Source organism: Phyllobates terribilis, unplaced genomic scaffold, assembly GCF_046119375.1.
Source record: "Phyllobates terribilis strain yellow unplaced genomic scaffold, ASM4611937v1 Scaffold_2__4_contigs__length_985480577, whole genome shotgun sequence".
Classification (NCBI taxonomy): domain Eukaryota; kingdom Metazoa; phylum Chordata; class Amphibia; order Anura; family Dendrobatidae; genus Phyllobates; species Phyllobates terribilis.
In genome coordinates, this window is record NW_027362762.1 from 857165733 (window position 1) to 857190975 (window position 25243).

Sequence of the window (25243 nt, forward strand, 5' to 3'; positions counted from 1 at the left end):
GACACTTGTGCCCCCCACCAGTCCCCATCCCCTGCATTACCTCCTGACACTTGTGCCCCTCACCAGTCCCCCCCTGCACTACCTCCTGACACTTGTGCCCCCCACCAGTCCCCATCCCCTGCACTACCTCCTGACACTTGTGCCCCCACCAGTCCCCATCCCCTGCATTACCTCCTGACACTTGTGCCCCTCACCAGTCCCCCCCCTGCACTACCTCCTGACTCTTGTGCCCCCCACCAGTCTCGATCCCCTGCACTGCCTCCTGACACTTATGCCCCCACAAGTCCCCATCCCCATCATTACCTCCTGACACTTGTGCCCCCCACCAGTCCCCATCCCCTGCATTACCTCCTGACACTTGTGCCCCCCAGTCCCCATCCCCTGCATTACCTTCTGACACTTGTGCCCCTCACCAGTCCCCCCCCTGCACTACCTCCTGACACTTGTGCCCCCCACCAGTCCCCATCCCCTGCATTACCTCCTGACACTTGTGCCCCCCACCAGTCCCCCCCTGCACTACCTCCTGACACTTGTGCCCCCCACCAGTCCCCCCCTGCACTACCTCCTGACACTTGTGCCCCCCACCAGTCTCCATCCCCTGCACTACCTCCTGACACTTGTGCCCCCCCACCAGTCCACATCCCCTGCACTACCACCTGACACTTGTGCCCCCACCAGTCCCCATCCCCTGCATTACCTCCTGACACTTGTGCCCCCACCAGTCCCCATCCCCTGCACTACCTCCTGACACTTGTGCCCCCCACCACTCCCCCCCTGCACTACCTCCTGACACCTGTGCCCCCCACCAGTCCCCCCCCTGCACTACCTCCTGACACTTGTGCCCCCCACCAGTCTCCATCCCTGCATTACCTCCTGACACTTGTGCCCCCCACCAGTCTCCATCCCCTGCATTACCTCCTGACACTTGTGCCCCCCACCAGTCCCCATCCCCTGCACTACCACCTGACACTTGTGCCCCCACCAGTCCCCATCCCCTGCACTACCTCCTGACACTTGTGCCCCCCACCAGTCCCCATCCCCTGCACTACCTCCTGACACTTGTGCCCCCACCAGTCCCCATCCCCTGCACTACCTCCTGACACTTGTGCCCCCCACCACTCCCCCCCTGCACTACCTCCTGACACTTGTGCCCCCCACCAGTCCACATCCCCTGCACTACCTCCTGACACTTGTGCCCCCCACCAGTCCCCATCCCCTGCATTACCTCCTGACACTTGTGCCCCCCACCAGTCCCCATCCCCTGCACTACCTCCTGACACTTGTGCCCCCCACCAGTCCACATCCCCTGCACTACCTCCTGACACTTCTTAGCACCAGCCATTGACTTCTTCCTTCAGCCATTAATGTCTCACCTATACCCCTGCTTCCTCCTCATCCTCTGCTCCCGAGGGCGCCGCTGGGATATGATCTGCTCACTGTGTAATAATGATCTGACATGTTCAGCTTGGCTCTACTATAGCATGCAGAAATTCGCACGGCCGTGGGAGCGCTGGGGTTAAACACCCTTTCTTCGCCGGCCGCGCAACATTATCTTCATTTCTTAGAGGGGGTTAACAATTTTTTTTGGGGAAACGCAGACGTTAGTGTGAGGATGATAGCATAGAAAAGCGGACAGACATGTAATTCCTCACTATTGACGAGATGTACACTGCGCTCCGGCGCTGCACCGGTTAAACAGGTGTGGCCAAGTGACTGCTGTCAGTGTGCGCATGCGCGCCAGGGACATACACACAGCGCTGCTGCCTCTCCTATCAGAGTGGGGACAGGCGGCGGGTGTGCGGGGATCTAAGGCACCGGCCGCAGGATATTGGGCGTTGGAGTACTTCCCAGGGACCATCCTCTGAGCGGGACCCCCGGCCTCCCTGCGCCATTATTCCATGGGATGATAATGAGAGCCCGGTCGTGTTCCTTCATCAGCTCCTAGATGGCTCTGGTTACGGTGCAGCGATCCCCCACCCCCAGCACGACCTCCAGCCCCTGCGTGTCGGTGAGTGATGAGGACGATGAGGGTCCTATGATCCTTCCTATTGTCTGCTGCTACCAGCTCTTCCTGCCTCATAGTGTCCACCGGCGCCGGAGTGCGCATGCGCGGGAGCTGCTGCTGCTGCTGCTGCTGCGTCCTCGCCATCCTTATGCTTCCTTCCTTCCTTCATCTGCCAGGGCCTGCAATGTCCTGCACCCCAGAGGGACGCCAGTGGTGTGCACTGTCCGTGCAGATGGCATTGTGGCTGCACTGACCTCGTCTGTGCTGCTGTGGCAGTGTGAGACTGCCCCTAAGGGTTCACCTGCAGCTGATGCTGGGCCCTGGTATGGCAGCAGAGCTGTGATTTGGTTGTGGGGCTCCATAAGTAAATACATTGATCCTTTCTATTTTTGCATAATGTCATAGAATGGTCGCTGCCCATAGAAGTCAATGGAAGCGGTCGCCATAGACTTATGTATGTCACATGGCTTGTGTGCAATATGCATCTTGTGTAGTGAATTCTGGGTTGTGGCGGTCAGTGTGCAGTAACATTAGCCTGCAGTCTACCTCCTGTGCCCTTTAATGGGGTTGTCCACCTTTTGGGAATTATATATTTTTTTCTCATAAAGGGATTCTGTCATCAGATTCTGGCTGCCAGACCCACGTCAGCATGAATGGGACACCGGCTGCGTTACTGTAGCCATGTGTGTTTTAGGACACGCTCAGTATTTGGTCAGTATCTTACCTCAGTATTTGTAAGCCAAAATCAGGAGAGGATCAATCAGAGGAAAAGTATAATAGAAACATTTCACCACTTCTGGTTTTGGCTTACAAATACTGATGTGTGAACGTGGCCTTACTCTGAAACTGTGCCGGTGTCTCAGAAAACACCTATCTTGAAAAGCCGCCCTGGGGCTTTTTTTTTTCTTTTTTTTTATGCAAGCGGTTCATGAATTTGTTGCAAAAAATAAAGTGTCCTTTATTTTTGTCTTTAACAGTTTTTTTGCATCTTTTTAGCACCAAAAGTTGCAAATCCTTAAAATTGCAACAAAAAAAAGCATCAAATTAAGACTCCTCCAAGCAGGGACTGGAGCGAGAGGTGACACTTGGTAAAAGTCATATTTTCTGAAGCATCTGGATAAGCAGAGTTGTCGAGGGAAAAATCCCACAAGACTTAAAGAGGTTGTCCACTACTCTTACATTGATGGCCTGTCCTTAGGATAGCTCACCAGTGCCTGATCAGCCGGGGTCCGACACCCGGCACCCCTGTTGATCAGCTGTTATCGTTGGCGGCTGCCAGAAGTACTTACTCACAGAGCTGTCCATCTACCTGTAGTGGCCGCCGCAGGGTACTGCACATCCGTCTCCTATTGATTTGAATAATAGGCTGATGTACAGTACCAAGTCCCGGCCACTACAAGCAGACGGACAGCTCCGTGATGAAGTACTTCTGGCGGCCACCAATAACAGCTGATCGGTGGGGTGCCAGGTGTCGGACCCCGACCGATCACACAGTGATGGCCTATCCGAAGGACAGGACATCAGTGTAAAAGTAGTGGACAACGTCTTAAGGAAAGATACACAACTGAAAAAATGGCACAAAACGTATAAAGACGAAAGCCACTAAAAAAGGAGGAGCAGAAATGATGAATCGGGGCTTATGTGTCTGGGATGACTAGTCCCCTCCCCGCAGGGCACAGGTATTTCCTATACACACAATAAGGCGAGGAACAATCAGAGAAAAGGTATAATAGAAACAAGTCACCAATCCTGCATTTATCATCCACTCCTGAGAAACAATACTGACCAAATACTGATAGCGGGACCTGTCAGTCTATGGTAGCGGGGCGGGGAGAGACCGCTGGGGACCGGTCTCGGATTGGTCAGGTCGCCCCCTACAGACCCCGGCTGATCTTTCAGTGTAAAACCTACATAGCTGCAATAATGCAGTCAGACTCTGAAACCTGCCGCCTGTGGTTCTGACACATGAATAAGCTGTCAGACTCTCTTTAAATAATATAAAACATAATATTTTATATTTTGGCTTTTGTTAAACAATTATGTTTTGGCTTTTACAGACTTCTTTTTTTTTTTCCTGCGCATTCAACTTTGATGTGGTCATAAATCAGCTGAGAGGAGCTCAGAAAAAGACAGATAAGAGGACACAAAAACATTTGTGCAATTTGTCTGTGACTCGCTATTTTGGAGAGCTGATTTATTTATTTATATTTTTCCCCTTTTTTTTTTTTTAAAAAAAAGTAGTAAAATCTCAGAGCAGTCGCCCACAAGTCGCATGTTACTTGCATTAAAGACCACGGCAAGTGAGTCACGTGTAACTTCTGACCTGCGACGTAAAAGCCAACACATTTGTTTTACACATCGATTGTTGACATTAATACAGGAAAGTGTATTTGGCTTCCTGTTATTTGACGTAAAAATTGAATGTCTTATGGGAGTAAAAAGACAGACGAATGCAATAGAGATGTGAAGGGGGAAAAAAAAAAAAGTCTTTTTTTTTGTATGAAAAAAGGACAGTTTTGCATATGTTCTTCTGAACAATTTTGCATAGGCTCCTCTTTTGCAAACCATCTTGTTTGAAGGAGCTCACTGACAGATTCTTAGTTAACTCATTCTGCAGCAGTACAGATGTTTGTAGAAGGCAAGCTGTGCAAATTTTATAATGAACCCAATTGGAAAAATGTTCTTTAGATTCATGCTTTTAAAGAAAAAAAAAAAGTCCCCAAAGATGGACAACTCCCTTAAATGTAAACTGCATTCTATGTTATTGTGCAGATTCACCATAGTGGCAGTGTCACTCTACAGCACCAGTGGTCGCACCCTGGTCATCTGCGTGGAGCTTCGGCAGTGCTCAGCTGCCTCTTCTTGTATTGTGTGATCCCACACTTCATACTATCGAGGTCATGGTTGTGTGACGGCGATCCCTTCATATGACCTAGGGAGATTTATCAGTAGCGACGTAACATGTATGAATTTAGAGGTTTGGTAACCGGGGAACAAGCTGCACTAAAGTCCCACACGTGACATAAATTAACAGGGGCAGAGAGAGTTTTTCTGGTGGCACAAAGATTGTCGTAGGCGCTCTTAATTGTCTGGGTTTTACAGTTGTGCAAATTGTAGGTTGTGGTGTAATCCTGTAGCATCAGGCTGTACATTCATGTATCTCTGATTGTAGAGGTGTTTTTTTACATGTTTAAAAAAAACAAAAAAAAACAAAACCACCATCAGCTTCATGGCTGTCTGAAATTAGACACTTTCACATGGCAGTATTTGCCAGTGTAAGTTAAAACCAGTGGAACGGAAACAGAAAAGTTTAAGACTATGTTCGCACGTTCCGTTTTTGCTGCGTTTTTTTTTTATGCAAATTTTAAGCTGCGTTTTACAGTATGACCAAAGGTTATCAGATTTCAGAAATCTTATGCACACAGTGTTTTTTTCTTTTTTTTTTTTTTTTTCCCTGACGGAATTGGAAAACTGCCGCATGTCACTTGTTTCACCCATAGAAAGCAATGAATAAGCCCAAAAAATGCTGTTATCAGGTTACGCTGTGGTTTTGATGTAGAAAACCCAGGAACAACAGACACTAAACTATCAACATGAAAAACGCAGCAAAACCTCTTTTTTTTTTTTTTTTTTTTTTAAATTTATTTATTTATTTTTTTACGCAACAAATCTGCAGCAAAGCTGATCTCTGGCAGGAAATCGGCTGCGTCAAAAATGCAGATTTTGCTGCGTTTTTAGGCTATGTGCCCACGTTGCATTTATGAAGCAGAAAATTTCTGCTGCATAAATGCAAGTCCTCTCCCGGAAAAACGCATGTGGAATTCCGCACGCGTTTATCGCGCATTTTTCGCGCGTTTATCACGCGTTTTCCACATGCGGAATTGCCTTGCGTTTTTTATGCATTGGACAAAGGCAATTCCGCTTGTGGAAACACAAAATTAAATGACATGCTGCGGATTTTTGAACGCGGCATAAACGCTGCGGAAAAATCCGCAGCATGTGCATAGAACTTGCGGAATCCCATTGGGGACCATGGGGTGCGGATATACATGCGTTTTTCAAGCGTTTACGCTGCGGAAATTCCGCAGCATATACGCTTGAAAAATGCTACGTGGGCACACAGCCTTAGTGCATTTTTTTTCACTGTCCTTCTGTTTATTTATTCATGTACATAAAGGTCTATTTAAAAAACAAACCAAAAAAAACCATTCTATTTTGCCATCAAAAACTTTGCTGATACTGGAAAACCTATCTGAAAGTTTGCATAAAAATCTGCAGCAAAAAAACGCTGAAAAACATGTGTAAACATAGCCTTAGGCGTCGTTCAGACGTTTGTTTTTCAGTCGTGTTCTATCTGCGTTTTTCGTGGACAGAACACGCTCCCATTATAGTCTACGTGGCTGTTCACATGTCCGTCGTGTTATTTATTTATTTTTTTGCAGACCAAGTGTAGACATATCCAGTTTTGATCTGACGCGCCCTTAGAATCAATGGGTTCTTTAAAAATTCTGATAGCACATGAATGTCATCCAAGTGCTGGCCGCTTTTTACTGTTTACTGGGTGCAAACTGTTTCATGATAAAAATTGGGCCAAAGCACTCATGGGAAGATGTCCCTTTTCCACATTTCAGACCCCCTCCTTGTTTTGACTGCCCCAGATCATACAGGACAATACTATTATGACTCTAAATACGCTGCCTCCTAAAATAGAAATGCATGTCTGTACTTGTTGGTACTGATATGATTGCTGTGTGAATTTCAGTAAATGTGTCGTGTATCGCAGGTAAAATCCTCACCTATTTTTGTGAAGAAATGAAAAAACTATATCTTGATGGATAATAAAATTCCCATGTGTGATCCACATCTAAGCTGTCACAAGCCTGTGATATATTAAGCTTTAATTTCTTAAAATATCCAGTTTAGAAAAAATAAATGCAAAATATACTGCCGAAATAATGTATCCTCTACAAATTCAGTGCCGATGCTCCGGTGATCTCCAGGTCTTTGATTACAAGCAGGCAGCATGTGACCTCCATAGTTAGTTGTCGGTCGCCAACATCATGGACGTACTACTACTGACATCGTGGCTTAGAATATTCTTCTTTTTTTTAATTTTTTTATTTATTTTTTAATTATTTATTGGTGTTGGATAGGCGATAAATACCTCCTGTTGCAGTACCTTTTACATTTCCGATAGCCGTCGGTAGAATGCTTGTTTGGCCAGTAACTCTTCTTTCCGGCTCATTTGTACACCTGATCACTGGCCTAATGTGTATGTGTTTTCGGCATTAATAGGAGTGTGCGGAGCGCGTTGCTGTGTGCATGGGTCCTTCTTGTGGAAAGTAACTTATGGCGGCTTGATTTATGTTTGTGCTAAAATACTAGTGGCAAGTAATTTTATCTTTTTTTGGTTATTGGTGTTCTCTCTGAACCTCTGTATATATGACAACATCGGGATCATGAATAACGAGCCCTTATTCTGATGGAAAATGCTCCTGACCTTGGAATATTGATAGTTATAACACTAGTGAAGAGGATCCTAGATTTGCTAAAACATGTCCCCAAAAATATGGTTCTTAAACAGACGTGGAGGTGCTACATGGCTCATAAATACCTGTGTCATGCCGCCACCCCCCCCCCCCCCTTCCAGGAAGAAAATCAAACTTATAAGAAGACATTAAAGTTGCGGAGCGACTCTCTTGGTCATCTTGACATTTGGGTAGTAGTGACTTGTCTGCCTCCTCCTTGATTGACATCTTGCTCTGACTTCCAGTGGTGGGTAAGACTGTGTTTAGAGGGGGTCTAAACTATCACTTTTCCAGTATACAGATAATTATTAGAACCCCTACCCATGAGTAGTATGGGGGGACCTGGGTGCCCCATATTTCCCTGGTGACAAGATCACGGCCATGAGGATTGGAATAGAGCAGCTAGTCATGCATATAACATTTCAGTGTAAAGTCTATGGTCGTGAGTGCAGCGTAGATCTTCAGTGCCATAGACATACATTGCATTTAGATGAGCAATCAGCAAGCAATCACCCCACTAACCAGCAAAACCTTTGTTCATCAGGTGATCTGATCATATACAGTACAGACCAAAAGTTTGGACACACCTTCTCATTTAAAGATTTTTCTGTATTTTCTTGACTATGGAAATTGTACATTCACACTAGAGCCACCAAAACTATGAATTAACACATGTGGAATTATATACTTAACAAAAAAGTGTGAAACAACTGAAAATATGTCTTATATTCTAGGTTCTTCAAACTAGCCACCTTTTGCTTTGATGACTGCTTTGCACACTCTTGGCATTCTCTTGATGAGTTCAAGAGGTAGTCACCGGAAATGGTCTTCCAACAATATTGAAGGCGTTCCCAGAGATGCTTAGCACTTGTTGGCCCTTTTGCCTTCACTCTGCGGTCCAGCTCACCCCAAACCATCTTGATTGGGTTCAGGTCTGGTGATAGTGGAGGCCAGGTCATCTGGCGTAGCACCCCATCACTCTCGTTCTTGGTCAAATAGCCCTTACACAGCCTGGAGGTGTGTTTGGGGTCAGTGTCCTGTTGAAAAATAAATGATGGTCCAACTAAACGCCAACCGGATGGAATAGCATGCCGCTGCAAGATGCTGTGGTAGCCATGCTGGTTCAGTATGTCTTCAATTTTGAATAAATCCCCAACAGTGTCGCCAGCAAAGAACCCCCACACCATCACACCTCCTCCTCCATGCTTCCTGGTGGGAACCAGGCATGTTGAGTCCATCCGTTCACCTTTTCTGCGTCGCACAATGACACGGTGGTTGGAACCAAAGATCTCAAATTTGGACTCATCAGACCAAAGCACAGATTTCCACTGGTCTGTTGTCCATTCCTTGTGTTATTTAGCCCAAACAAGTCTCTTCTGCTTGTTGCCTGTCCTTAGCAGTGGTTTCCTAGCAGCTATTTTAACATGAAGGCCTGCTGCACAAAGTCTCCTCTTAACAGTTGTTGAAGAGATGTGTCTGCTGCTAGAACTCTGTGTGGCATTGACCTGGTCTCTAATCTGAGCTGCTGTTAACCTGCGATTTCTGAGGCTGGTGACTCGGATAAACTTATCCTCAGAAGCAGAGGTGACTCTTGGTCTTCCTTTCCTGGGGCGGTCCTCATGTGAGCCAGTTTCTTTGTAGCGCTTGATGGTTTTTGCAACTGCACTTGGGGACACTTTCAAAGTTTTCCCAATTTTTCGGACTGATTGACCTTCATTTCTTAAAGTAATTATGGCCACTCGTTTTTCTTTACTTAGCTGCTTTTTTCTTGTCATAATAATACAAATTCTAACAGTCTATTCAGTAGGACTTTCAGCTGTGTATCCAGCAGACTTCTGCACAACACAACTGATGGTCCCAACCCCATTTTATAAGGCAAGAAATCCCTGAGAGGGCACACCTGTGAAGTGAAAACCATTTTCGGTGACTACCTCTTGAATCTCATCAAGAGAATGGCAAGAGTGTGCAAAGCGGTCATCAAAGCAAAAGATGGCTACTTTGAAGAACCTAGAATATAAGACATATTTTCAGTTGTTTCACACTTTTTTGTTAAGTATATAATTCCACATGTGTTAATTCATAGTTTTGATGTCTTCAGTGTGAATGTACAATTTTCATAGTCATGAAAATACAGAAAAATCTTTAAATGAGAAGGTGTGTCCAAACTTTTGGTCTGTACTGTATGCTGGCAAAAAAAAAAATATTGTTAATCGGCAGCACATTGCCCCATGCAAAGAGATGTTCTGCCAAAAAACATGGTACTGTATAGCAGGGACGTCAAACACACAGAGGGCCAAAATTAAAAACAAGGACAAAGTGGCGGGCCAACCAGTATACAGGGGTAACGGGCCCCACGTGGTCCTCCATACAAGGGTAACGGGCCCCACATAGGGGTGGTGGTTCTGTTGTTGGGGGCCAAATAAAACCAGCCTGCGGGTCAGATTTGGCCCACAGGCCAGAGTTTGACATGTATGCTGTACAGGGACTGAACAATTGTATTTCCGATCCTTCTGTCCCAATCCCGATTTGATAAACTAGCACCAAATGACTTGCGGTATGTAGTTGATCTGCACTCAGTAAGTTGCATTGACCGGCCCAAATCGATGCATCTAAAAGGACTAGTAAAGTGACCTTCAGTTCTTCCTGGCGTTGCCTTGTGACCAGGGGAGGATAAGGATCACCGGCTCCTTGCACTGGCAATCATAAAGGATCTACCCAGTGGGACCTCTGATAATCTCAAGAATTGTCCCTGCTGAGTAGATAATGGATTAGTTTTATTAGATTGAAATGACATTTTTTGGTAACAGGAGTGTGCAAACAGCGGGGAGACCGTGACTAGTCCCAGATGACTCCTGAGAGCGTCACTGCAGGGACGTAGAACTTCATTTTTTGTCCCTCGATTTACATTTTAATCAAGGAAATGCCTAAAAAAAAGATATTTCTGATCCCGGTGCTTTAATAGCCCCATGTTTGGTGACGGGTTCCCTATGGACGTGTTATTTCGGCGCGGTGGGGCCTCCTTTTGCTCGGTGTATGTTATTTATGTATTTTCTAGCGACAAGTTATTTCTTTTTTGGGATTATTTTTGCGCTCTACACAAAATCCCTATGATTTCATTCTCCTTGCTTTGGAATGAATGACTTGCCATGTAATTATTCCCCTGGCGCTCTGCTTTAGCAGTCTGCTGGTTAGCACCCACACCAGCCGGGATGAGTGAGCGCCGCCTGGAAGCCGTCACTGGATTCAGAACCTTCATTGAGCTTTAATTTCCGTTGTCGTTCTTCCTTTAACCCTTTGCGTGCACAAAGCATTATTGCATTTTTTTTTTTTCCCCTTCCCATTTATTGACTTCTGGCTTTCTCAGCGCCGGGTAGTCTGAGATAATCCCACATTATCTGTTCTGTAGTCCAGCACCGCGCTGCATTTCCATGATACGCCGAGCAGCTGGCTGTGCTTAAAACATCATTTGCATTTGGCCAGGCAGCTGCTTATATAATGCTGTACACTGGTGGCGGAAAAAACCCTGCATAATGTATGAGTAGTAAACGTACTCATCTCTGCGCTTTCCTGGACGCAGCGCTCTGTGCGGCCCCAGCGCTTTATGAAAAAGGCTTAATATTAATGTTCTGGTGCTTTGTAGAAGACGCAGACATTATAAGAACTATTGAGCTATGACTCGGCCCATTATGGTCTTTTGACGTGCTGCTGTTACCATGACAACCCAGTATGTGTAGTAAATTGATTAGGGCACTTGTAGGTAGGTAGGCCTCATACTTGTTACACCCAGGACTAAGACCACAGTCACACATTCAGTATTTGGTTAGTTTTTTTACCTCCGTATTTGTAAGCCAAAACCAGGAATGGAACAATCAGAGGAAAAGTATAATAGAAACACGTCACCAATTCTGTATTTATCACCCACTCCTGGTTTTGACTTACAAATACTGAGTTAAAAAATTCACCAAATACTCAACGTGTGCACCTGGCCTTATTTGTAGGATTAATGTTCCTACTTTGTGCCACCACCAAGCTTGTGCACATGTAATAAATATATACCGTATGTGTTTGTTTTTTTTTTGTTTTTTTCTTTATGCCATCTGCTTTTGTTGTAAACAAGGACAACTTCTTGTAGTTATTTTGTTTTTTTTTCTTGAGGAAATACTAATATAACCCATTCACCCCAAACTAGAATTCTTTATTACATTTAGTAGATACATAGGCTGCATCCAGCCTTATGACCCTTAGGCTGGGCCCGGCTCCAGATTTTATTGGACCTCTTAAACACCTACCATGATTCACGATGCATAGATACAGCAGAGAAATATAGGTCTAGTACAAGGCCTAAATATTTCACTTACTACTTACATTACATACGTGATATCTATAGTAAATTCTACAATACCATACATATAGTATAATGCAGCCCACAGCCCTCCGTGTAGTGTAATGCGCAGCCCTCCGTGTGGTAGTATGACCAACGTGTAATCACTCATTTAAAAAAATAAAAACTGTCCTCCCCCTCTGTGCGGTGTCTTCTGAATCCAGTAGCTGACTTCAGCGTGCAAGCTACGGGAGCGCATGACGTTCACTGCCATGTGCCCCCTGTCACGTGCAGCTGCTGGCCTCTGATTGGCCGTCAGCGTGCATTGCCGCTCACGGACCCGATGGGTCTGTGCATTGCAATACACTTCAACTGAATGTGCATCCGAGGATGCACTTCCAGCTGAAGTATTTGCTAGCGTCAGTGGGCCCCTCACCCGCCAGGCCCGGGCAGTCGCAGCGGTGACCGTTGCGACTGTGGTAGTTGCGCCCCTACCAACGGCGAATGGGCTTTCCTGTTTGTCCAGGGCCCTGGCACTTGCCAAGGTGTGCTGGGTGGTGACGCCGATCCTGATGGATTTTTTTTTTTTTTCTGATTTTCATCTGTATGTCTGTTTTGAGTTCGTGTGCTATCCATTTTCACACTTGTATATTGTTTTATATTATTGGTCAGGCTAAAATATATACATCGTTCATCAACAGCTCTATTGAATAACATGGGTCAGTGTGCGATCTGATAAAAAATCGGACAGCACACAGCCGATTTATACGCTCGTCTGCATGAGCCCTTAGGGTGCTTTCACATTGCGATCTGTGTCCCCCATCGAGGCATATGTCTGAAAACAGTCTATGGCCCCGTCGGCGCATACACCTGTATCCCGTTATGCAGGGGATTACGAATGTACGCCCCGATGGGGACACAGAACGCAATGTGAAAGCATCCTTAGGCCTGTGGAGTCTGAATCGGTATAAAATGGACCGACTCCAACTCCTGAAATATATAATAAATTGGGTACAGTAGTTCAATGCAGTTTGTGGGGAATATTTTTTCATAAGAATTTGGGAAAGTTATGAAATGTCCTATAAATGTCTGTACTATTCCTGATCTAAGGGTCTAGACTTTTAGCTGAGATGAATCTGTGCTACAGTAAATGCATCACTTAAACATGAGCCATGTATGAGGGAGTCGGAGTTGGAATCAGAGGTTTGGGCCTGCTGGAGATACTGACACACGTAGACCCATTCAAATCTATGGGTCTGCGCACATGTCAGTGTGTTTCCACGGACAGTGTGCTCCACACGCTGACATGTCCGCAAAATGTCCCACGCTGAACACACACGGATGACATCTGTGTGTCATCAGTGTGACATGTACCGGCGCCTGGGAATCAGTGTAGCTAGCGCTGTTCCCAAGCACCTGGTGCTGAACGTTGTCCTCATCATGGTTGCCTGCCGGTGCTGTGATCAACCCGAGCAAGGGACAATGTTGAGAGTAGTATTCTGCTCCCGCTGTGTCCTAGTGTTTAAAATAAGAATAAAATAAAAAAATCCTTATACTCACCTGTCCGGAGATGTCCCCCGCTGTAATCCATGCAACCGCTGATGCTGGGGAGAATGAACCACTCCAGCGAGAGGGGCTCTGCACTAAGAGGAGCTCACTGAGTGACAGGACACCGCTCCTCAGCCCAGCGCAGCTTAGGGGCCGCTCGCTGGAGTGGCTCATTCTCCCCGGCTCCTCGGCGTCAGCGGTCGCATGGATTACAGCGGGGGACGTCTCCGGACAGGTGAGTGTAAGGATTTTATTCTTATTTTTATACATGGACAATGCGGGAGCAGACTACTACTCCCAACATTGTCTCTTGCTCTTTCTGATCACAGCGTGAGCAAGGGGCAATGATGAGGGCAGTGTTCAGCACCCAGCGCTTGGAAACAGCGCTAACTGTACACTGATTCCCAGGCGCCGGTACGTGTCACACTGATGCGGCACATGGTTGCTACACATGGACATCTCCGGTACGGGTTTTTCCGGTATCGTGAACTTGTGAAACTGGCCTTAGGCTAAGGTCTCATGAGCGTAGAAAAAGTCAGTTTCATCCAGAAAACTCGGACTATTCATTTTATATTTTTTCTGCAGTAGTTATGAATAATTTGCAAGATCATTTACAGTTTCCTTCATTTCAGAATTGCAGTGTATACATAAAAATCGGATGCTGTACATATGGAATCCATTTTTTGCGTACCCATAGACTTGAATTGGCAAGGTTCATCTGAGACACAGAAGAAACTGGTGCATGCTGCAAATTTTTTTTTTTTTTTTTTCCCACATGCCGATTTGGTTTGTGGGGGTGGGGAATCACTCGTTTGCACAGCCCAATTGCATAGAATCTGCTAGAAGGATTTTACCCCCCCCCCCCCAAACGATTTATATGTGCATGTAGCTCTTTCGAAGAAAGTCCAGAAAAACATTTACATGGCCAGTCCGATCCTCCGTTACTTAGAAACCAGCATTTCAATTGATGTGCAAATGAGGCTGTAGATCTGAAGCCTCTGTCACTCCAGCTCTATTTCCCCATCCAGCACCATCTCCTCCTGCTTGACTGACAGCCTCTATGCTCTGACTTCAGGAAAGAAGGTGTTTTTTTACTTGAAGGAATACAATAATTTTCTAAAATAGATATTTATCATGGCTGATGCTTTATAACAGTCACAACAGCACGCTAAGGACTAGGTGTGAATATGTCTACTTGGCTGACTGCTATAAGATCCTCTGCAACCAACAGGACTTATAACCATGGTACATACAGTATTAAGAACAAATATATGCATACATGCATACGATAATCCAGAACCTCTCTGGTCTGATGCCCAGTAAAAGGAAGTTTACTTTGTATGCATCATATATCTTTGGTGTAACTGATGCTTGATCCCATGGTGGTCACACGGACTTGCTCTGGCCTCGTCTTTATTATAAGCACCTATAATGATATGATATATACTGGTCGGCCGTGCACTTGTTCGTGGAGCTGCAGAGCCAAATGTTGGGAGTCCTGTTGCATGGTGTAATGCAGTGCTGCGCAGATTGACATGTTTAATGTAAAAGTCTGTTAGTCTACAGATCCAATCTATACGACAGCTTGTTTTGCTGATTAATTAAATGGAAGACGCTATGATAATCTGCTTTTGTCCAAAGTGATTTACGTAAGTGTATCTTTACTAAGATGAGTTCATCCACCGATCGTTCATTAACGCTGTGTACTTGATCCTTACGCCTCCTGGGCCTTATCCTTAGCAATTGTTCTTGTTTTGTGTTTTTATTCTTTTATAGCTGGTAGCTTTTATTTGAGGGACAAAGAATCCCAAATATTTTAGAGCTGAAAAAAACAAAAAAAAAAAAAACCAACCTCGCCAAAGTGCTGATACATCTGACTAGTCTTGCCTTACAGCCTGCAGCGGAAATCATTGGTTGTGCAGCCTGAAAATTGCAGTGTAATAAAGTGGCCCTTGATTATTATTTAAAAAAATAATAATAAAGAAAATATAATATCTCTCTAATATCTCTCTCTCTTTCGTTTTCATATTTATTGAGTTGAAACCTTGTAGCCATGGGCAACTTAAAAAAAAACAAATGGTATATATAATAATGTTTTAGAAACTAAAATATCTGCCCATGGCTACAGTCTTTGAACTCTTAAGTAAGAAAACTAAAGAGAGAAACAAATTGTTTTCCCCATGAAGTAGTGATCTTCCGGCACGCTCAGTATGTAGAGACCCGGAGAACGTATAACTTTCTTGCTGCATATTCTTTCACTCGCAGATATGGTGTGACCCTCTACATGAATGGATGTGCCCCTATAAATGTTTACACTCATTAAAGTGAGTTAATTGCTGAGAAATTCATTGTCTGGTAGCAAGATTTATTTATTTTTTTTATAGCTTTATTATCATGATATTTAGTAGTTCTTATACGCAATGTTATTGAACATGGGAAAATTGGGAATTTTTTTTACATTTTTTTGCTGTGATTTTTACTATCCACAGGCTGGATGGAAACCGCTAAGTTTATTGAAAAGCCCCAGGAGCAAAGGCTTTCATATAATGATGGCTGCTATTGCTGTTCTGTGCCTAATTACACGCAGAGGGAGCTGCTTATTGTGTGATTGCACGTCTCCGCTTCTTGATGCATGTGTCCGAACCTTCGCCCATCACAATGCCTAAAGGTCGGATGATTTATCTTTTCGGTGCCTATGTGGCTGAGTGTGTGTGATTGGATGTCAGAAGTGTGAATCTGGCCTTGTTTTTCTCGTATCTGTACATATTCGCGCTTGGTTCAAATTTGTATGTGTAATGGTGGAAAGGGGAATGCGCTGCGGCCAGACAAAAAGGATCAGGCATTAAAATTCAACATGCCCAATCCTTCACCCAACGCTTTCATCAATATTATCTATTGGTGGAGAGTCAGAAAGCCCCCTCCTCATACAGAGATACCTAGTCATCACCCTGAAAACTCTGTGTGTCTAGACTCCTAACTGCTTTGTAAGTGGCTGTAAGGCTTTATTCACGCTCAGTGCTTTTGTCAGCGGGCTAATATTTGCTGATAATCAAAACTATATTCTGACTTTTTTTTTTCTAAATGCAACACGTGCTAGATATGACTTTTCGAAACCGCTCTCCACCCATAGACTCGAGATTTGACACTTTTTCATTCATTAAAGGGATTGCCCCCCCTCTTTATAGGTCCACCGCCTATTATAAAATAAAAACGCACCGATAAATAGATTGGGGGGTCTCTGTGCTGCAACAGCGGAGAGTAAAGGGTGAAAATTACATGAATAATCTTTCATGTATGGCCACCGACGTTCAGCTGGTACTTTTATCTTGATGGAAAATTTTTCAGTTTTACTGTAACTTACAAGTTTGTGTATTTATTTATTTTACTCACTTATATAGCAGAATTAATTCTACAGCTCTTTACAGACATTATCATCCCTGTCCCCATTGGGGCTCAGTCTACATCCCTTATCAGTATGTCTTTGGAGTGTGGGAGGAAACCGGAGAACCCGGAGGAAACCCACACAAACACGGGGAGAACATACAAACTCCTTGCAGATGTTGTCCTTGGTGGGATTTGAACCCAGGACCCCAGTGCTACAAAACTTTAGTGCTAACCACTGAGCCACCGTGCTGCTGTGTATAATAATTTCTCTACTTGGCTTATGACTACGTGGGGATGGAAGAGCCGGTGTATCGGGTGCGTGCACGGCCCCTGCTACTTCGGTGAGGTGAGCCCCGTGTCCTTACTGATTGTAATGCTTTCAATTATTCACCTGTATTAGAATCCGTGTCTGGCCGCAGTAATCGGTCAGTCCGCTCTGTCTGGCTACATAGGTGCCCAAGGTCGCCGTGTTGGAAGCCATTTGACTGTCGCTGGTGAGTTATCGCCTATTCAGACAATTACTGACCTCCCCAGACGCGCTGCTTCTCCTGATGCCGTTATTTCTAAAATCTCTCCATTATATTAGAGCCTGCGCTTGTGTGAGCAGTCCGGCCGGGCGCACACGTGCCATCTGTCATGGACAATGGGCTCCCTGATGGGGAAGCTGACAAGACGCAGAGTATGACTCAGCCAAGTCATGATGGATTTCTTGTACATGATGATAAATGATCTTTGTTTTTTTTTTTTTTTTTTTTTTAAGGCCTCATTCAGACATCAGTGGTTTTTTACGTGTGCAAAAAAAGTCTGAGTGCCATCCATGTTTGGTCCATGTGTCAGATTTTTTTTCATAAATGATTTTCACGTGTGAAAAAATAAATGACAGCTTCTGTTATCCATCACTGTTAATCACGGACTGATGCCGTCCACGTGTTGGCTGTGATTTTCAGATTCTCGGACATCTGTAGGATCAAAATCAAACAAATCTCCTTTTTGATTATTTTCTTTCTTTCTTTTTTTATTTTTTGCTGACACTCTTTCTGCAAAAGGAAAAAAAACATGGTTACATGCACAGCACCATATGGTATAGTGGGTACGTGTTTGATCCGCAAAAAGCAGACTCCTGACTGAGGCCTTAGATGTATGTTGGATGCGGAGAGCGCTAAAATGAAAAAATATTTTCTTTCTTTTTTTTTAATGTGGTTTTTATGTTTGTTCGTTTTTGTTTTTTAGTTCCAATCAAATTTGGAGGTTGTTGTGTGTTTTTTTTTTTTTTTTTTTTTTTATTTGAAGAAACAACTGACTTTTTGGTTCTTTCCTTGTGGAAAAAGAAACTGCACCATGTGAGGTATATTTGTGTTTTCCCAATACAACCATAGGGAAACTTTACTCAAAGAGTAGGTAAAGTGATTTTTTTTAATTGTGGACTTTGTAGCAGATACTTGTTAAGACCTAATTCCCTTTTTCAATATGTCCTGTACAATTCCTTTACCATTTAGGAACATATGCTCTGATATAACCATTCTTAAAGGGGTTGTCCACTACTACGACAACCCCTTCTTGATCTAAATATTTGGCCCCGATAAAATAAAAAAAACCTATTCTCACCTCTCGTGCTGTCACTGTTCCAGCGGTGTCGGCACTCGTGGTCCCGGGGCTCTATTGCGGCTGTTATGACATGTGGTGCCCGGCGCCCAATCAGCGCTGATGTCACTGTCTTCGGACTTTTTGAACATGAAGAGGAAGTCCGGGCTGCGGCTAATCCCTGACTTCCTCTTCATGTTCAATTTCGTACAAAGGCGGAGACAGTGACACCAGCGCTGATTGGGCGCCAGGCTCACAAGTCATAACAGCCGCACTGGAGTCCCGGTACTGTGAGTGCCAACACTACTGGAACCGAGCTGACACGGGAGGTGAGAATAGGTTTTGGTTTTTTTTTGTGTTTTTTATTTTATCGGGGCCAAACATTTAGATCAAGAAGGGGTTGTCCTAGTAGTGGACAACCCCGTTAGTAATTGTGACTTTTATGGAGCCTGATCTGCGAGGATCCAGTGATCCCGGATGTGGCTTCACTACAAGAGATCACAGATTCCCACTATCATATATAAGTGCAGGATATAAAGCGCTTTTCATGGTCTGATGGAAAATGCTGATTCATTAATTGCATATTTTTATAATCATGTAAAGCTGTCACTATATGTGTTCATTAATTACACGTACTACAGCAGCCAATTCAGTTGCTAGAGATGTAAAATGAATGCTTTATGACTCATGCCAGCCAGTAGTACTCTTGGCGCGTGTCCTGGATTTTCATTATTTTTTTATTTTTTTTTTTTACATGGAAGAGTGAGAGCCTTGCCAGAGAATCCCGCGGTTTCTTCTACTTCTTGACGTGCCGGTATCTGCTCTGATTCTACAGATGAATATTGTGTATCTAGACTCTTGTAACCGTTTCGATTGCAACTTGTACACAACTTCTTATCTTTGTGGTGTAACAGGACGAGGAAAATCTCAGGAGAGCTGCATGTACACGTGATCCAGCGAGGGCAATATATTATGTGGAAACGGCGCAGAACACACAGCGAGTATTGGGCACGGCCCCTATTATTCAGGATTGGATCTGTGCTTCATGCTCGTTGGGCTTTGTATGATTGTGCCATCCAAAGTGCAGAAGCCTCTATCGATGCCCAATGTTAGAAAGGGCTGGGGAGTTATATTTTAGGAACATCAGATGCGGATGTAGAGTCTGATGGAGCATATGGAATCGGAGAAAAATACCCGAATCAGAGGCATACAGAGCTAGAATAAAGGCTCCATTGTCCTCTATGGAAGCCCTATTATTGGTTCATTTATGTTCTCCCTGTGTTTGCGTGGGTTTCTTCCACGTTCTCCTGTTTCCTTCCACACTCCAAAGACATACTGATAGGGAATCTAGATTGTGAGCCTCAATGGGGACAGTGCCAATAATTGCTGTAAAGCGCTGTGGAATTAATGGCGCTATATAAGTGAGTAATAGTTTTAAATGTATTTATTTATAAGCCATGATACGTGCATAAGCCCCTAACCTCTGCTTTATTTTGTGATGACATTTTTCCTTTATAGTGTAATATCGCCCTAATCACAGAATTTTCTTTATTGGGCTGAACTAGTAGTTAATACATTTAGGACAAGAAGTGATGTGACTCCGGCCGCGGTGATGTCACACTGGATCAGCTGCGGTCTTGTAACTACTTGAACAATCAGATGCATGACTGCCTCTAGGGCATGTAGGTGCCTATCTAATTGTGTGGGTATTGCTCGAATGACGTGTGTTGTGTTTTTTTTTTTTCCTTTTATTCTATTATATCTGGATATTATTTCAATGTTTAGTCATATCCTGTTCAGTGTTTCTATAAAAGCAAACATAAAAAAACACACAAAGGAATAAAAAAAACTAAATTCCAAGCAATTGCTTCTATAATCTCCACCTTTTTTTCTTTTGGTTTTATTTTGCAATCACTATAAAGCAGTAGATCAGCGATGCCCCACCACATCCCCTTTCTTCCGTCTCATTGTCTTTGAGTCTGGCAGTAAGACAACTTGCTCCAGCAGATTTAAATTGTGTACAGAGCCTAAAAAATAATAATAATCTTTATTTATATAGTGCCAACATATTCTGCAGCGCTTTACAACTCTGCCTAAACAGATCTGCTGCATATACTTGAGTGGTGGGGGTTACCGGGTACAGCAGCTAAGCACCGATTCACTAGAAAAGTTGTTCAGTTTGAGTCCGCCCCCCCCCCCCCCCAAAAGAAAAAAAAAAGTGATTTTCTGGCTCTTTACACTGATTACATCCAACTGATGCTAGTGCTCCAAATGGCTGATCGGTCAAATGCTCAGTGGGCATGAGTTTTCATAAAATTATTCACTTTTCTTGAACTGTTAAACAGCTGGTTTTCTGTCGAAAAACCCCCCCACAACATTTGCACATTAAACAAAAAACGAGGAACAGGAGTATATGGTATAAATAATCATCAAGAAACATTTATTAAATACAACACTGAAATCACATATAATAAAACCATATAAGAGCAGGACAGATAAAATACTGTAGATACCAACCATAGAGGGCTTGCCACTTCCAGTGTTACCCAAGAAAATTTGCTAAGTTAAATATAATAGAATTTAATGTACTATGAACCAGCCTATTGGAAAAGTCATTGAGGGTATATACTGTGAAGTGAGCAAACCGACAAACCACAAGGGAGTTACTGCTTATATTGCGTGATTTAGGTCACTATTTTGAAATATGCCCAGCTGCAGTTGAAAAAGTAATACAAGAATTTTCTTACCCAAGGGGAGGCTGGACAGAGAAAAAAACGGATGGGGATGAACCCCCACTAGCCCCCTGACGCGCGTTTCACGTTAGTGAATAGTCGCTTTCTCAAGGCTCTGCTCCATTTACTTGAGTAGTGGGGGCTACCGGGTACTGCAGCTAAGCACCGATTCACTTGAAAAGGAGTTCAGTTTGAGTTAGTCTTTACACGGATTACACCCGACTGATGCTAGTGCTCTAAATGGCTGATCGGTCAAATGCTCAGTAGGCATGAGTCTTCATAAAATTCAGTTTTCTTAAACTGTTTAAATAGCTGGTTTTCTGTTGGGAAAAAAAATGCAACATTTACACTTTGTAGAAGCGGGTCCATAACTGGCGACCACCCGGCTGATCCATACACATGCTGCCAAACAGGCATGTGTTATCAATGGGCAGAGGGGAGTAAGCCAGTCCGAAACCCTGATGGCATCTCATCACCTAAGAGAACAAAATAATCTGGCGTCAAATCTCTGAAAGCCCCTGTACAGGATAGATGGTCATTCATTTGTGTGTGGGGGTCTTTACCCTCCAGTGGATCCTTGTAACGAACCTACTCTAATTATTAGGCCTCATAAAAGTTCAGTATCCTAAATGCCCCAGTAACTGTTAAGCGGTGCTGATTTTATAAATTATGAGCCATTTATAGAAATCACATAAACGTGATTGTTCAGCTTGGGATAAGACAAAGGGTAACGCTCCCGTACAGGAAGTCGTTCATGCTACGAGCCTTCTGGAATGCCGTTACCAAGAATGTCGACACGACTATGAATAGAAATGGCTGTTTATCCATCATTGCAGCATTACAGTAAGTGAAGGGTGACATTTAGGTGCTAGTCTAGATGGGCAACGCAGCTCTGTAACAGCGCAGAGAGAGTGAACGAGGTTTTTAGTGACCGAATACATCATCGTGTGACTCGCCTAATGGTGGGATGAACTAGGGATCTCTGTGTGCGTCTCTGCTTTTAGTCACATGAATGAGGTCCATATGAGTAATTATCCAGCTTTACTGTAATAGTAAATCACTGCAGTTATCACTAATTTACAGCCTCAAGACCCAAATCCCCCAAAGTGCACAACATTCAGCCCACCGACAGATCCGTCACATGGCTGAAAACAATGTTGGTTGATGGACCTCATTGACTCTAAAGACATTTCCACCATGGTATTCCTAATTTTACTTTTCATAGACTGGTGTTGTTGGATAGTGTTTGTAAAAACAAGCACTTTTGTCATTGACTGTTTCTTAAGTTTCAGCCATTCTTGAGCTGATAACCCTTTTTTTTTTTCCTTTTTGTTTACAGCTTGTCTCCTAGGAGACAGACCACCACTGCAGTCTAGTTTATAAGCACTGCTTCGATTTTGGCAAGGATTAGGAGGTGACTGCGAGATCGAGCAATCCTGGCCTGTGTTTAGAAGCTCCATAGAAAAGGTCTTGTAAGCACGGTGCATGTTTAGCCACCGCTGCTAGACCGCAATGGTGGTTATTCACCTACGTTTTGAAAATGACAAAAAGGAAAAAAGAGGAAAATGGGCAGATGCAAAAGTCTGGGCACCCTGCATGGTTAGTACCTTGTAGCACCCCCTTTTGAAAGTATCACAGCTTGTAAACTCTTTTTGTAGGCCAAAAGCATGCTTGATCCACCCTCATGCTTAATGGTTGGCAAGATGTTCTTTTCCTGATATTTTGTGCCCTTTTATCTCCACACATACCTTTTGATCATTGTGGCCAAAGAATTCTATTTTAACCTCAATCGGTCCACAGGACTTGTTTCCAAAATGCATCAGGCTTGTTTAGATGTTCTTTTGCACACTTCTGATGCTGACTTTTATGGTGAGGACACAGGAGAGGTTTTCTTCTGATGACTCTTCCATGAAGGCCATATTTGTGCAGGTGTCTCTGAACAGTAGAACAATGTACCACATCTCCAGAGTCTGCTAAATCTTTCTGAAGGTCTTTTGAAGTCAAGTGGTGGTTCTGATTTGCCCCTCTAGCAATCCTAGGAGAAGCTCTCACTGAAATTTAGCTTGGTCTTCCAGACCTTATCTAGACCTCCACTGTTCCTGTTAACTGCCATTTCTTAATTGCAGTTCGAACTGAGGAAAAGGGAAACTTGAAAACGCTTTTTCTTACAGCCTTCTCCTGCTTTGTGGGCCTCGACCGTTTCAGAAGATCACTGACTAGTGTATTCCGTGATCTTCTGCGCAGGCAAGTCACTGCGACTTCCTCCATAGAAGAGAGGAAGAGGCACGGGGCGTGCAGGGCACAGGCGCGGGACTACGCGCCTCAACTGCACGTCACAGGGCACTGTGACGTGCAAGGGAGGGGGGTGGCGTAGTAATGAAGAGGGGAGGTGAGGTGGGGATTCCTTCCAGGCCCCATACGCCCCAGGTCCTGGAAGGAATCATTAACATAAAGATATAAAATACGATTTCATAACAACAAGACTATTAATATGAGGCATATAGGTAAGTCTAGTTTTAACTTTTCTATCACCTGTATGCCCATATTAATAGGTTATATACGCCCCAGGGGGTGACAGATTTCCTTTAACCCTATGCATCTATCTTCTGCTCCACTACTGCTGCTGCGACATCTCTCAGAGGAGATGGTGACATAACGACCAGCCATAGCCACCTGACTGCTGAGACCACCACTCCATTTAAAAAACAGACTTTGGGACCTTCATTTGAGGTCCCAGTGTACAGACATACAGGTCCTGATTCATCTTTCTGGTGTAAAAATGCTTGAAATGTCACTAAACTTTTGCACAACGGGAAGTTGCTGAAAAATGTTGCAATTTTTTAATTTTTTTTTTTTGTGCCTGTCTTGGGCCAGCTCCGACTTATTTTGGGCAGAGGTCTGATGGGATATGGCCAAGTACGCACTACAAATGCCACCTCTGTGCTGTAAAATATAAAGAATAATTGCCACAGACATGCACGCCAGCCCCTGATCGGAGTAAGTTTCTGGCTGTGGCGGACGACTCTTAATGAATTTGACGCATCTTATTGCCACACACTGTTCATTAAGACCGAAGTACAAGGCGCCATAATGACTTGTACATTTCTCTTGTCGTGTACACACAGGCTTTAGAGCATAATCACACGCAGCAAGAAAAACATGACTGCGCCTTCTGCACTGTGTGAACCTAGCGATACGACGTACGTGCGGAGGACTATCGCTGTGTCTCCTGCCATAAAACTGAGCGCGTTCAGAGTCTGATTAGGATTGACGTTGGGATGGACTTTGGTTTGATCGTTCTGGTCGCTTATGTTGCGGTCTGCTCTCCTAGAAATGATTATTGTGCAGATTTCGTGTTGTCGGCACTGTTTATATAGAAGGTGAGTTGTGTTTGCACAGCTCTAATCTCTGTCATTAGCCAGGCGGGATACCCCTTTATTGCCAGCACCTCTAAACCACATTACTTCTGTCTCTCGTGTTGTAATCCATATAAAGAAGATTTTATAGATTTTTGCATGAGGCAATGGAATAAAGGCCGGACGCCACTGACCCTTTATTGATTGAGCTATATCAGACCTGCTCGCTATTTGTGATAAAAGGAATGAATAATGCGCGTTGCTGATAACTAAGCGAGCCTCCATTATATCCAGTAAGATCGTATGGGAAATGCACAGGAGGAAAATGCTGTAGCTTACAACTCAAATCTACATAACTGAGGAAATATACTGTGTGTGTGTATGTGTATATATATATATATATATATATATATATATATATATATATATATATATATATATATATATATATATATATATATATATATATATATATATATATATATATATATATATATATATATATATATATTATAGCAGCACTAGTCATCATAATGGGGAATGCTCGCTGCACCGGGTAAATCAAAGCGCACCAGCAATGTCCTTCCGGTATTTCTTAATGCTGCAGTTTATTACACTTCATAAACCACAGCTCACACAGTCCATCTTAGTCCGCCACCGGCATGTTTACACACTTAACATCCGGGAGTCTCTCAAGTAGCAGACAGGCCCAAGTGGCCCAAGTAACAGCCTTCAGCAAGGTAATAAAATAGCAATGTCCATATAACACAAGGTATTACCTTTGCCGG

The 25243-nt window shown here is 43.9% G+C and overlaps 1 protein-coding gene across 2 annotated transcripts in view; it reads left to right on the top strand.

The window, feature by feature from the left end:
* Positions 1-1724: 1724 nt before the first annotated feature.
* SSH2 (slingshot protein phosphatase 2) overlaps positions 1725-25243 on the top strand; it is a 237175-nt gene continuing 213656 nt past the window's right edge. For both annotated transcript variants that reach the window (XM_073667970.1, XM_073667972.1), the window contains exon 1: positions 1725-2008. In XM_073667970.1, the coding sequence (XP_073524071.1) occupies positions 1946-2008 (63 nt within the window). In that variant the 5' untranslated portion in view covers positions 1725-1945. The remainder of the gene's footprint in view (positions 2009-25243) is intronic.